Source organism: Thalassophryne amazonica, chromosome 16 (assembly GCF_902500255.1).
Source record: "Thalassophryne amazonica chromosome 16, fThaAma1.1, whole genome shotgun sequence".
NCBI lineage: Eukaryota > Metazoa > Chordata > Actinopteri > Batrachoidiformes > Batrachoididae > Thalassophryne > Thalassophryne amazonica.
This window is the reverse complement of record NC_047118.1, coordinates 7494593-7508962: the sequence shown is the minus strand read 5'-3', so window position 1 is coordinate 7508962 and position 14370 is coordinate 7494593. Positions and strand designations below refer to the sequence as shown.

The 14370-nt window shown below is 40.6% G+C and overlaps 1 protein-coding gene across 1 annotated transcript in view; it reads left to right on the top strand.

The window, feature by feature from the left end:
- lasp1 (LIM and SH3 protein 1) overlaps nucleotides 1–14370 on the top strand; it is a 78472-nt gene that overhangs the window by 43797 nt on the left and 20305 nt on the right. The window contains exon 3 of the mRNA XM_034189592.1: nucleotides 4104–4188. Within this exon, the coding sequence (XP_034045483.1) occupies nucleotides 4104–4188 (85 nt within the window). The remainder of the gene's footprint in view (nucleotides 1–4103; nucleotides 4189–14370) is intronic.

The following is a 14370-nucleotide window of genomic DNA, read 5'->3' as shown; positions in this document are numbered from 1 at the left end:
GGGTTTCCAGCATAGACTTAAAGTGGATATGACACTTAAAGACAACATAGTCTTATTACATGTAACAAAGGTTATATAATTCGGTCAACCTAAGTGTTTTGGGAAAATGGACCCGATTCTCCCGTTATATATAACATTTGAACGTCCCACCACCGAAAAATGTGCACGCCCCCTGACTAGCTTCCCGCTGAGTACCAAGCCTAAAATACGTCACTACGTGTAGACTGTATCGGCTTGCGCGCCTGGCAGCCGTTGTTTACACTTTTTTTAGCAGCAGAAACTTTGATTAAACACAGCTCTCAGGGACTTGTTTGTCGATATGCCTGACCAGTATGTCACAGCATATTGCACAAACACAAGGGCGAAAGGTTTTAGCCTTTTCAAGTCCAGGCAGATTAATCGAAAGTGGTGGTGTTCTGTGATGCACGAAATGTCAGGCTGCCGCCCGCTCCGCTCGCACACACACATTTGCTCCCGACAACAGACACTTTCCTCTACCGTCTCCATGTTCTCGCACCACTCACAGGAACACATAAAATGTCAACCCCAAATAATACGTTCACAATAATCGTGAAATGGCAGTGTTCTATTTATTTTGACCGCGGTTATATGAGATGGCTGTCAAATCAACTTTTTGGCTTTGCAAATGGCTTTTTTTTTCTCAAATTAAGTTTAAAAAAAAAAAAAAAAAAATAACATTACAAGACAGCTCTGCGGTGTTTGCACAGGCACAGTGCGAGCGGTTGGACGCTTGTAGCCCCTCAGCAGCAGGATAACCTCACAACGGCCGACCAGAATATCAAACAGGTTTGATTTTCATTCGACCATATGATCGGCGATCAGGAGGTGGTCGTGAGATGTTAAACGCAGCTTGTTCCTCCATGTACACTACACAATGCAGGACGCGTGATTAACCTGAAACTCGGTCCAAAAAATTCTCACACGAATGAAAAATCATCTGAAAAAGGGCCAAAACTCGCACAGCATAAAGCCAACATTTATGCACGTTTAACGTCATCAAACGTGTGCACGGCACTAATAAAATGAGCGCACAGTCTCTCCACATGCAAAACATTTTGCGATGACACTTCCAGGTCTCCATAAAAATGCTTGTTTTTACAAATAAAAAATGGAATATTTTACAAAAGCACATTTATCTGTAAACACCAACACGCGTCACATTAACGTGTTGGTTTACATAACGAATGACTGAACCAATCAGTGTTTAGCAGAGGCACTTTTACCGAGAATCCTTTGCGATCTGTCCGTTTGTTACAAAACCTCAGAATTAGTGCATTATTCGACATTAAAAGATATATTTTAACTTTGTACAAATGACAGAAGTGACATTAATGGAGTTATTCTATCTGTATTAATGTTTTTTAGAAATCAAAACCATAAGTCAGCATGACTTTATTTTCCAAGGGCTATTAGTAAAAAAAAAAAGTAGAAAAGGAGGTGTCCACAATAATAGTAGTGTGGCATTCAGTCAGTGAGTGTCAGTTTTGTGGAACAAACAGGTGTGAATCAGGTGTCCCCTATTTAAGGATGAAGCCAGCACCTGTTGAACATGCTTTTCTCTTTGAAAACCTGAGGAAAATGGGACATTCAAGACACTGTTCAGAAGAACAGTGTAGTTTGATTAAAAAGTTGATTGGACAGGGGAAAACTTATACGCAGGTGCAAAAAATTATAGGCTGTTCATCTACAATGATCTTCAATGCTTTAAAATGGACAAAAAAAAAACAGACGTGTGGAAGAAAATGGAAAACAACCATCAAAATGGATAGAAGAATAACCAGAATGGCAAAGGCTCACCCATTGATCAGCTCCAGGATGATCAAAGACAGTCTGGAGTTACCTGTAAGTGCTGTGACAGTTAGAAGACACCTGTGTGAAGCTAATTTATTTGCAAGAATCCCCCGCAAAGTCCCTCTGTTAAATAAAAGACACGTGCAGAAGAGGTTACACTTTGCCAAAGAACACATCAACTGACCTAAAGAGAAATGGAGGAATATTTTGTGGACTGATGAGAATAAAATTGGGCCGCAGACAGTTTGTGAGACGACCCTCAAACTCTGAATTCAAGCCACAGTTCACAGTGAAGACAGTGAAGCATGGTGGTGCAAGCATCATGATATGGGCATGTTTCTCCTACTATGGTGTTGGGCCTATATATCGCATACCAGGTATCATGGATCAGTTTGGATATGTCAAAATACTTGAAGAGGTCATGTTGCCTTATGCTGAAGAGGACATGCCCTTGAAATGGGTGTTTCAACAAGACAATGACCCCAAGCACACTAGTAAATGAGCAAAATCTTGGTTCCAAACCAACAAAATTGTTTTGGAGTGGCCTGCCCAATCCCCGGACCTAAATCCAATTGAGAACTTGTGGGGTGACATCAAAAAAGCTGTTTCTGAAGCAAAACCAATAAATGTGAATGAATTGAATGTTGTTAAAGAATCTTGGAGTGGAATAACAGCTGAAAGGTGCCACAAGTTGGTTGGCTCCATGCCTTGTAGATGTGAAGAAATCATGAAAAACTGTGGTTATACAACTAAATACTAGTTCAGTAATTCACAGGATTGCTAAAAAAAAAAAGCAGTTTAAACATAATAGTTTTGAGTTTGTAGCATCAACAGCAGATGCTACTATTATTGTGAACACCCCCTGTTCTACTTTTTTTTTTTTTTTTTTTTTTTTTTTTTTAACTAATAGCCCAATTTCATAGCCTTAAGACTGTGCATATGAATTCTTGGTCTTATTGGATTTTTGAGAATCTACTGAATCTCCTGGTACCTTGTTTCCCATGTAACAATAACAAATATACTCAAAACCTGGATTAATCTTTTTAGTCACATAGCACTACTATTATTGTGAACACTACTGCATGTACCACAGCATTTTCCAGCGTTTCACAGGATCTGTGAGAATGGAGATATTTCTTGAATGGAACACCTTTTGAAAATGACAATGGGAAAGATCATATAGAAATTCAGTTTCAGTGTGGACAAGGTCTTAAAAACATGGAATGAAATTAAATGACAATAATAAATGAGCCATTATTTTCTTGTGAGTGCTAAGATACAGAGGACAGGGTGAGATGGAAACGATTGATCTGCTGTGGCGACCTCTAACAGCCGAAAGACAAAGAAGAGTGCTATGATTCCTCCTGGGGGAGCTGTAGCACCCCCCTCATGCCCCCCTGTATGTGTGAAGCATTTGTTGATGTCTGAGGGAATGAGTCTTGTATTCTGTTGAAAACCTCTTTCACACCGGGCCTGCTTCAAGTTGCACACACTGCGTATGTCAGTTGTGCGCAGCAGAGGGGAGGAGCTTGAGGAGGTGAGAGCGCTGAGGAGCTGCAGCCAGGCTATAACAAGCAGGTGTGTGCTCTGATTTCTCTTCTAGTGTCTTCCTGTGACCACGGAGCTGCAGCTGGCGATTACGCACGATCCGTCTGTGAGTGAGGGGACGTGGAGATGTCCTCCGTGATGAAATTGGATTTAGACATGTCCTCTGCCTGGCGATCGGTCTGTGAACAGGAGTTGATGGACTTTATTTAACACAGTCGTGAGAGAGCCGAGGAGCTGCAGCCAAGCTGTGTGATTTTATAACTTGGCAACAATGGAGCACAGCAGGAATCATAAATTGGCGTTGGGTAGCGTTATATTGTGTGGGTGTGGTATCTAGTCATGTTAATTACCGTGACATTGCCTCACCTTGCGTGAAAACTACTTCCTTTTTCCATCCAGTGCTCTATGCCGAAAATCCACAAAAAATTAAACCTTAAATTTTTGCGTCCGTTTCGCGTCACCCTTCGTGTCCCTCACGGTATTGTGGCGTTAGGCTGCATTAACACAGCGCTAGGTTGCATAAGCTTGGCATCTTCATGACACAACTCGAAGCAGGCCCAGTGTGAAAGGAGATGAAGGGGCTTTCCCTGTCCTTAACAGTATTTCCTCTGTCATGTGTGTGCATGTTTACTTTGATTTTTTTCTTGCAGTTTAGTTGTTTAGGATCAGCTGATGGAAAGCTGGAATCTACCTGTATTTACTGCACACTGACGTTTTTGTATCATGTGACTTTTATTTTACAGACACTATCCAAAAACAACCTTCACCGCTGTGCCGGACACTCCAGAGAATCTCCGCCTCAAAGAGGCTACTAAGAATCAGAGCCAGGTAACCCTTTCTGCCAGGAGATACACAGAGGACTCTCGCTTTAACCGCAGCTGTGAAAGACCTCTCCGGACTGTGCTGCTGTTTCCTCAAACCCTGAAATGAAAAGTGTTTTATATGAGAAGCTTTTCTGGAATTGAATTGATCCAGCAGTTTGAGGAAGCCCATAGACAGTCCATTTGTTCTGAGTCGTCTTTGTCAACGACACCCATTTCTAAGTCAAAAAGTGGTTTTTTCCTCACTTCCCAAAATTATACCGTATCTGCTCGTGGGAACATGCACCCTCAACCATTTGCCTTACCCCCTTTTTAATGAAAGTTGATTAAACTTCAATCATTTTAATTAACTTCATTACATAAACACTTCGTAAAAGGAGGGGGGGTTCACAAGGTGTTTTTCCTGTTTGCCTCCGTGTCTTACCTGTGATGACGCCATCAGTGTGCGCCGGTCTTTTCAAAGTTCCGTAAATGTACCGCATCACCCACAACTTTTCTTGTGCATGGGGAATTTTATTATTATAATTTACCCATGCACACATTTATTATTTTTAATCTGTAGTAGTCACATGACATCACTTTGAGAATTTGCAGTACGAGATTTGCCCACAGGGCAGAACGGTTCTGGCACTAAAGGGATGAGTTACAGGTGCTGGTCATATAATTAGAATAGCAGGAAAAGGTTGATTTATTTCAGTAATTCCATTCAGAAAGTGAAACTTGTATATTATATTCATTCATTCCACACAGACTGATATATTTCAAATGTTTATTTCTTTTAATTTTGATGATTATAACTGACAAAGAAAATCCCAAATTCAGTACCATGAATTTGGGATTGTGATACCATGGTATCCCTGTCAGGCCAGCAAACTCGCCTGACCTTAACCCCACAGAAAATCTATGGGGTATTGTGAAGAGGAAGATGCCACACGCCAGACCAGCAATGCAGAAGAGCTGAAGGCCCCTATCAGAGCAACCTGGGCTCTCATACCACTTGAGCAGTGCCACAGACTGATTAACGCCACGCCGCAGTGCTGCAGTAATTCAGCTAAAAGGAGCCCCAACTACGTATCGAATGCTGTACATGCTCATACTTGTACTTTTCATGTTCATACTTTTCAGTTGGCCAACATTTCTAAAAATCCTTTTTTTGTATTGGTCTTAAGTAGGGATGTCCCGATCCAATCACGTGATCGGAAACCGGGCCTGATCATGTGGTTTCAGACTTGATCGAAATCGGACGTTGCATCCCGATCAGGAATCCGATATAGATTTTATCCTCATTTTGATCAGCACTATTTCAAGCTCATTATTGCAGATTGATGGGCCTTTCACGTGTCGGAAGCGGCAGAGGCACGAGACGCGTTGCTTTTTAGAGGCGTCAGAAGCATTGCTTTAGCTTGGCTTTTGACGCGACGCTTCTGACGGGAGCGTGCATTGCCGCTTGTCGGCAGGCTGACGCGGTCAATGTTCAACCCGTTTTTTTTTGTTGTTTTTTTTTATTGAACAAAGAAAAACGTAAGTTCAACCGGACATTCTTGCACACGCGTGCGGCTGAAACCGATTCCAGAGGAGAAAAGGGAACAAGAGTTGCGCAGTGAATTTGGGAAGAAGAGATGGAATTGTAACCCAGACAGAGGTGGGGGGAGTTACGGGCACAAAGTTTCTTTTGCAGAACTGCTGTTTGTGTGTTTACGCGCTCAGCCTGACGCCTCGATGGAATGACAAGAGCATGATGGACACTTTCCCACCGAGACTATTGCTCAGTCATCCTTCCGTGCACCTCAGGACGACGATCTGGCATCTGATTAGCAAAAAGAAAAAAACAAATTGTCCTGTGATCGTTTGTCTGCACAACGGAGCGAGAGATGGTGTGCACGAGCGACGTGCGCATTCATCACATTTAGGAGCGTGTCTTAAAGAGCTTGCGTCTTCATGACTGGTGTTTGGCTCTCACTGCGGTATTGTATCACTTCCTGTTCCGAGGCACAGTGGGGTTTTGCTGTATCTGTTAGCTGTTTAATCTGCGCAGTTAGATTGATCTAGTTAACTAGATACCGACTTGTTTCACAGTGTAATCTTCACGTGCCTTAACTAAAGCACTCCCTCTACTGAATCACCTCTAAATTATTTACACATTATTCACTTTGCGTGTTTTTAGGAATCCGCTAGCTTAGCGCAGCTACTAGCTCTTACCCGGTTTAGCATGGCAGCTTCTCCTGTCTCTCCCGCACTTTTCTGCTCTGGGTGTGAAATGTTTAGTTAGTTCCCTCCCGGCAGATCCCGAGCAGGCCGACTGGGTGACTGTGAGGAGGAAGCGTAGTCCTAAACAGAAGCCCCGTGTACACTGCCAACCCGTTCACATCTCTAACCGTTTTTTCCCCACTCGGCGACACACCCACCGAGGATCAAACTCTGGTTATTGGCGACTCTGTTTTGAGAAATGTGAAGTTAGCGACACCAGCAACCATAGTCAGTTGTCTTCCGGGGGCCAGAGCAGGCGACATTGAAGGAAATTTGAAACTGCTGCCTAAGGCTAAGCGTAAATTTGGTAAGATTGTAATTCACGTCAGCAGTAATGACACCCGGTTACGCCAATCGGAGGTCACTAAAATTAATATTGAATCGTGTGTAACTTTGCAAAAACAATGTCGGACTCTGTAGTTTTCTCTGGGCCCCTCCCCAATCGGACCGGGAGTGACATGTTTAGCCACATGTTCTCCTTGAATTGCTGGCTGTCTGAGTGGTGTCCAAAAAGAGGTGGGCTTCATAGATAATTGGCAAAGCTTCTGGGGAAAACCTGGTCTTGTTAGGAGAGACGGCATCCATCCCACTTTGGATGGAGCAGCTCTCATTTCTAGAAATCTGGCTAATTTTCTTAAATCCTCCAAATCGTGACTATCCAGGGTTGGGACCAGGAAGCAGAGTTGTAGTCTTACACACCTCTCTGCAGCTTCTCTCCCCCTGCCATCCCCTCATTACCCCATCCCCGTAGAGACGGTGCCTGCTCCCAGACTACCAATAACCAGCAAAAATCTATTTAAGCATAAAAATTCAAAACGAAAAAATAATATAGCACCTTCAACTGCACCACAGACTAAAACAGTTAAATGTGGTCTATTAAACATTAGGTCTCTCTCTTCTAAGTCCCTGTTGGTAAATGATATAATAATTGATCAACATATTGATTTATTCTGCCTAACAGAAACCTGGTTACAGCAGGATGAATATGTTAGTTTAAATGAGTCAACACCCCCGAGTCACACTAACTGTCAGAATGCTCGTAGCACGGGCCGGGGCGGTGGATTAGCAGCAATCTTCCATTCCAGCTTATTAATTAATCAAAAACCCAGACAGAGCTTTAATTCATTTGAAAGCTTGTCTCTTAGTCTTGTCCATCCAAATTGGAAGTCCCAAAAACCAGTTTTATTTGTTATTATCTATCGTCCACCTGGTCGTTACTGTGAGTTTCTCTGTGAATTTTCAGACCTTTTGTCTGACTTAGTGCTTAGCTCAGATAAGATAATTATAGTGGGCGATTTTAACATCCACACAGATGCTGAGAATGACAGCCTCAACACTGCATTTAATCTATTATTAGACTCTATTGGCTTTGCTCAAAAAGTAAATGAGTCCACCCACCACTTTAATCATATCTTAGATCTTGTTCTGACTTATGGTATGGAAATAGAAGACTTAACAGTATTCCCTGAAAACTCCCTTCTGTCTGATCATTTTTTAATAACATTTACATTTACTCTGATGGACTACCCAGCAGTAGGGAATAAGTTTCATTACACTAGAAGTCTTTCAGAAAGCGCTGTAACTAGGTTTAAGGATATGATTCCTTCTTTATGTTCTCTAATGCCATATACCAACACAGTGCAGAGTAGCTACCTAAACTCTGTAAGGGAGATAGAGTATCTCGTCAATAGTTTTACATCCTCATTGAAGACAACTTTGGATGCTGTAGCTCCTCTGAAAAAGAGAGCTTTAAATCAGAAGTGTCTGACTCCATGGTATAACTCTCAAACTCGTAGCTTAAAGCAGATAACCCGTAAGTTGGAGAGGAAATGGCGTCTCACTAATTTAGAAGATCTTCACTTAGCCTGGAAAAAGAGTCTGTTGCTCTATAAAAAAGCCCTCCGTAAAGCTAGGACATCTTTCTACTCATCACTAATTGAAGAAAATAAGAACAACCCCAGGTTTCTTTTCAGCACTGTAGCCAGGCTGACAAAGAGTCAGAGCTCTATTGAGCTGAGTATTCCATTATCTTTAACTAGTAATGAGTTCATGACTTTCTTTGCTAACAAAATTTTAACTATTAGAGAAAAAATTACTCATAACCATCCCAAAGACGTATCGTTATCTTTGGCTGCTTTCAGTGATGCCGGTATTTGGTTAGACTCTTTCTCTCCGATTGTTCTGTCTGAGTTATTTTCATTAGTTACTTCATCCAAACCATCAACATGTTTATTAGACCCCATTCCTACCAGGCTGCTCAAGGAAGCCCTACCATTATTTAATGCTTCGATCTTAAATATGATCAATCTATCTTTGTTAGTTGGCTATGTACCACAGGCTTTTAAGGTGGCAGTAATTAAACCATTACTTAAAAAGCCATCACTTGACCCAGCTATCTTAGCTAATTATAGGCCAATCTCCAACCTTTTCTCTCAAAAATTCTTGAAAGGGTAGTTGTAAAACAGCTAACTGATCATCTGCAGAGGAATGGTCTATTTGAAGAGTTTCAGTCAGGTTTTAGAATTCATCATAGTACAGAAACAGCATTAGTGAAGGTTACAAATGATCTTCTTATGGCCTCGGACAGTGGACTCATCTCTGTGCTTGTTCTGTTAGACCTCAGTGCTGCTTTTGATACTGTTGACCATAAAATTTTATTACAGAGATTAGAGCATGCCATAGGTATTAAAGGCACTGCGCTGCGGTGGTTTGAATCATATTTGTCTAATAGATTACAATTTGTTCATGTAAATGGGGAATCTTCTTCACAGACTAAAGTTAATTATGGAGTTCCACAAGGTTCTGTGCTAGGACCAATTTTATTCACTTTATATATGCTTCCCTTAGGCAGTATTATTAGACGGTATTGCTTAAATTTTCATTGTTACGCAGATGATACCCAGCTTTATCTATCCATGAAGCCAGAGGACACACACCAATTGGCTAGACTGCAGGATTGTCTTACAGACATAAAGACATGGATGACCTCTAATTTCCTGCTTTTAAACTCAGATAAAACTGAAGTTATTGTACTTGGCCCCACAAATCTTAGAAACATGGTGTCTAACCAGATCCTTACTCTGGATGGCATTACCCTGACCTCTAGTAATACTGTGAGAAATCTTGGAGTCATTTTTGATCAGGATATGTCATTCAAAGCGCATATTAAACAAATATGTAGGACTGCTTTTTTGCATTTACGCAATATCTCTAAAATCAGAAAGGTCTTGTCTCAGAGTGATGCTGAAAAACTAATTCATGCATTTATTTCCTCTAGGCTGGACTATTGTAATTCATTATTATCAGGTTGTCCTAAAAGTTCCCTAAAAAGCCTTCAGTTAATTCAAAATGCTGCAGCTAGAGTGCTGACGGGGACTAGAAGGAGAGAGCATATCTCACCCATATTGGCCTCTCTTCATTGGCTTCCTGTTAATTCTAGAATAGAATTTAAAATTCTTCTTCTTACTTACAAGGTTTTGAATAATCAGGTCCCATCTTATCTTAGGGACCTCGTAGTACCATATCACCCCAATGGAGCGCTTCGCTCTCAGACTGCAGGCTTACTTGTAGTTCCTAGGGTTTGTAAGAGTAGAATGGGAGGCAGAGCCTTCAGCTTTCAGGCTCCTCTCCTGTGGAACCAGCTCCCAATTCAGATCAGGGAGACAGACACCCTCTCTACTTTTAAGATTAGGCTTAAAACTTTCCTTTTTGCTAAAGCTTATAGTTAGGGCTGGATCAGGTGACCCTGAACCATCCCTTAGTTATGCTGCTATAGACGTAGACTGCTGGGGGGTTCCCATGATGCACTGTTTCTTTCTCTTTTTGCTCTGTATGCACCACTCTGCATTTAATCATTAGTGATCGATCTCTGCTCCCCTCCACAGCATATCTTTTTCCTGGTTCTCTCCCTCAGCCCCAACCAGTCCCAGCAGAAGACTGCCCCTCCCTGAGCCTGGTTCTGCTGGAGGTTTCTTCCTGTTAAAAGGGAGTTTTTCCTTCCCACTGTAGCCAAGTGCTTGCTCACAGGGGGTCGTTTTGACCGTTGGGGTTTTACATCATTATTGTATGGCCTTGCCTTACAATATAAAGCGCCTTGGGGCAACTGTTTGTTGTGATTTGGCGCTATATAAAAAAAAAATTGATTGATTGATTGATAACTCACAAACTCGCAGCTTAAAGCAGATAACCCGTAAGTTGGAGAGGAAATGGCGTCTCACTAATTTAGAAGATCTTCACTTAGCCTGGTAAGAGTCTGTTGCTCTATAAAAAAGCCCTCCGTAAAGCTAGGACATCTTACTACTCATCACTAATTGAAGAAAATAAGAACAGCCCCAGGTTCCTTTAACTTTAACTAGTAATGACTTCATGACTTTCTTTGCTAATAAAATTTTAACTATTAGAGAAAAAATTACTCATAACCATCCCAAAGACATATTGTTATCTTTGGCTGCTTTCAGTGATGCCGGTATTTGGTTACTCTTTCTCTCCGATTGTTCTGTCTGAGTTATTTTCATTAGTTACTTCCTCCAAACCATCAACATGTCTATTAGACCCCATTCCTACCAGGCTGCTCAAGGAAGCCCTACCATTAATTAATGCTTCGATCTTAAATATGATCAATCTGTCTTTATTAGTTGGCTATGTACCACAGGCTTTTAAGGTGGCAGTAATTAAACCATTACTTAAAAAGCCATCACTTGACCCAGCTATCTTAGCTAATTATAGGCCAATCTCCAACCTTCCTTTTCTCTCAAAAATTCTTGAAAGGGTAGTTGTAAAACATCTAACTGATCATCTACAGAGGAATGGTCTATTTGAAGAGTTTCAGTCAGGTTTTAGAATTCATCATAGTACAGAAACAGCATTAGTGAAGGTTACAAATGATCTTCTTATGGCCTCAGACAGTGGACTCATCTCTGTGCTTGTTCTGTTAGACCTCAGTGCTGCTTTTGATACTGTTGACCATAAAAATTTTATTACAGAGATTAGAGCATGCCATAGGTATTAAAGGCACTGCGCTGCGGTGGTTTGAATCATATTTATCTAATAGATTACAATTTGTTCATGTAAATGGGGAATCTTCTTCACAGACTAAGGTTAATTATGGAGTTCCACAAGGTTCTGTGCTAGGACCAATTTTATTCACTTTATACATGCTTCCCTTAGGCAGTATTATTAGACAGCATTGCTTAAATTTTCATTGTTACGCAGATGATACTCAGCTTTATCTATCCATGAAGCCAGAGGACACACACCAATTAGCTAAACTGCAGGATTGTCTTACAGATATAAAGACATGGATGACCTCTAATTTCCTGCTTTTAAACTCAGATAAAACTGAAGTTATTGTACTTGGCCCCACAAATCTTAGAAACATGGTGTCTAACCAGATCCTTACTCTGGATGGCATTACCCTGACCTCTAGTAATACTGTGAGAAATCTTGGAGTCATTTTTGATCAGGATATGTCATTCAATGCGCATATTAAACAAATATGTAGGACTGCTTTTTTGCATTTGCGCAATATCTCTAAAATTAGAAAGGTCTTGTCTCAGAGTGATGCTGAAAAACTAATTCATGCATTTATTTCCTCTAGGCTGGACTATTGTAATTCATTATTATCAGGTTGTCCTAAAAGTTCCCTGAAAAGCCTTCAGTTAATTCAAAATGCTGCAGCTAGAGTACTGACGGACTAGAAGGAGAGAGCATATCTCACCCATATTGGCCTCTCTTCATTGGCTTCCTGTTAATTCTAGAATAGAATTTAAATTTCTTCTTCTTACTTATAAGGTTTTGAATAATCAGGTCCCTTCTTATCTTAGGGACCTCATAGTACCATATCACCCCAATAGAGCGCTTCGCTCTCAGACTGCAGGCTTACTTGTAGTTCCTAGGGTTTGTAAGAGTAGGACGAGAGGCAGTGCCTTCAACTTTCAGGCTCCTCTCCTGTGGAACCAGCTCCTAATTCAGATCAGGGAGACAGACACCCTCTCTACTTTTAAGATTAGGCTTAAAACTTTCCTTTTTGCTAAAGCTTATAGTTAGGGCTGGATCAGGTGACCCTGAACCATCCCTTAGTTATGCTGCTATAGACTTAGACTGCTGGGGGGGTTCCCATGATGCACTGAGTGTTTCTTTCTCTTTTTGCTCTGTATGCACCACTCTGCATTTAATCATTAGTGATTGATCTCTGCTCCCCTCCACAGCATGTCTTTTTCCTGGTTCTCTCCCTCAACCCCAACCAGTCCCAGCAGAAGACTGCCTCTCCCCGAGCCTGGTTCTGCTGGAGGTTTCTTCCTGTTAAAAGGGAGTTTTTCCTTCCCACTGTCGCCAAGTGCTTGCTCATAGGGGCTCGTTTTGACAGTTGGGGTTTTTCTGTAATTATTGTATGGCTTTGCCTTGCAATATGAAGCACCTTGGGGCAACTATTTGTTGTGATTTGGCTCTATATAAATGTAATTGATTTGATTTGATTCATTCACTTTCACTGCGCTGCTCTGAACTTGTTGAACACTGATAAAGCATCAGAGGGACACTGAGGACTGTCAGGACACAAATGTAAGTTGTTTTTTTGTTTTTTCCTTTTACTTTTCAAGTTGACTTTTGAACTTTCGACGCCCTGAGCTGTGACATAGCTTCGCACTGTCCAATAAGAACGACGCATCGGACCAAAACACGGAAGACTAGTGGCAGAAACCACTGATCTGTATAAATGGTAAATGGGCTGCATTTATATAGCGCTTTTCCATCTGCATCAGACGCTCAAAGCACTTTACAATAATGCCTCACATTCACCCCGATGTCAGGGTGCTGCCATACAAGGTGCTCACTACAGACTGGCAGCAATAGGGGATTAAAGACCTTGCCCTTAGTGATTTTCCAGCCAGGCAGGGATTTGAACCACAGATCAGTGCAGAAACCACGTGTCTGAAGAAACATCCTTGGAAATGTTTTTTGTTGTTGTTTGTTACCTTAAAATATCTGATTACTGTTTAAAAAAAGTTTAGAACACTTGTAATTAAAATAGCTAAATCAATAAAGGGTTCTTTAGAAACCTTTCATCTATAAATTAAAACCACCTGTTATTTCAGATTAGATAATTTCTTGTTTAACATAAGGAACCTTGGACACTTATTTTTAGACAAATAAAATAACATGGAAATTTGTAAATATTTTTAAGTCTGGTAGATTATTACTTGATTGTTCAAGCTACCTCGAGAAGTGCACTGTTTAAGTGATAGATAATAAAATAAGGTGATTAAAATGAAATTATTATATATTTAGTATTTGTTCATTGTTCATTCAGTTTTTTTAAAGTATCGGATCGGGACTCGGTATCGGCAGATACTTAAAATCAGATGAATCGGATCGGGGCTAAATAAAAACCTGATCGGGACATCCCTAGTCTTAAGTAATAATCTAATTTTATGAGATACTGAATTTGGGATTTTCATTAGTTGTCAGTTATAATCATCTAAATTAAAAGAAATAAACACTTGAAATATATCAGTCTGTGTGTAACTAATGAATATAATATACAAGTTTCACTTTTTGAATGGAATTACTGAAATAAATCAACTTTTTCATGATATTCTAATTATATGACCAGCACCTGTATTTGTGACAAAATCAGACATTTGATTGAAATATATGGAGGGGTGGGCATTCTGACCTAAACTACTACTGGCTGCGCTCTTGTGCATCTGCTCGCCCTCTCTATAGGCACAACATATTGCGGAACACCCTTGGTATTCTGACGCTTGGATACGGTAATATAAATTTTCATTATCATATTGTAGAAAGGTATTTTAAAAAAACACATTTTTATTTTATTTAGGTTACAACTCCTTGAGCTCCCCCTAAATTAAAAATTCTTATATAGTAAAAGACTTGCAACTGAATACTGGGTTTCTGCTGATATTCCGTCTAATTATATTCTACA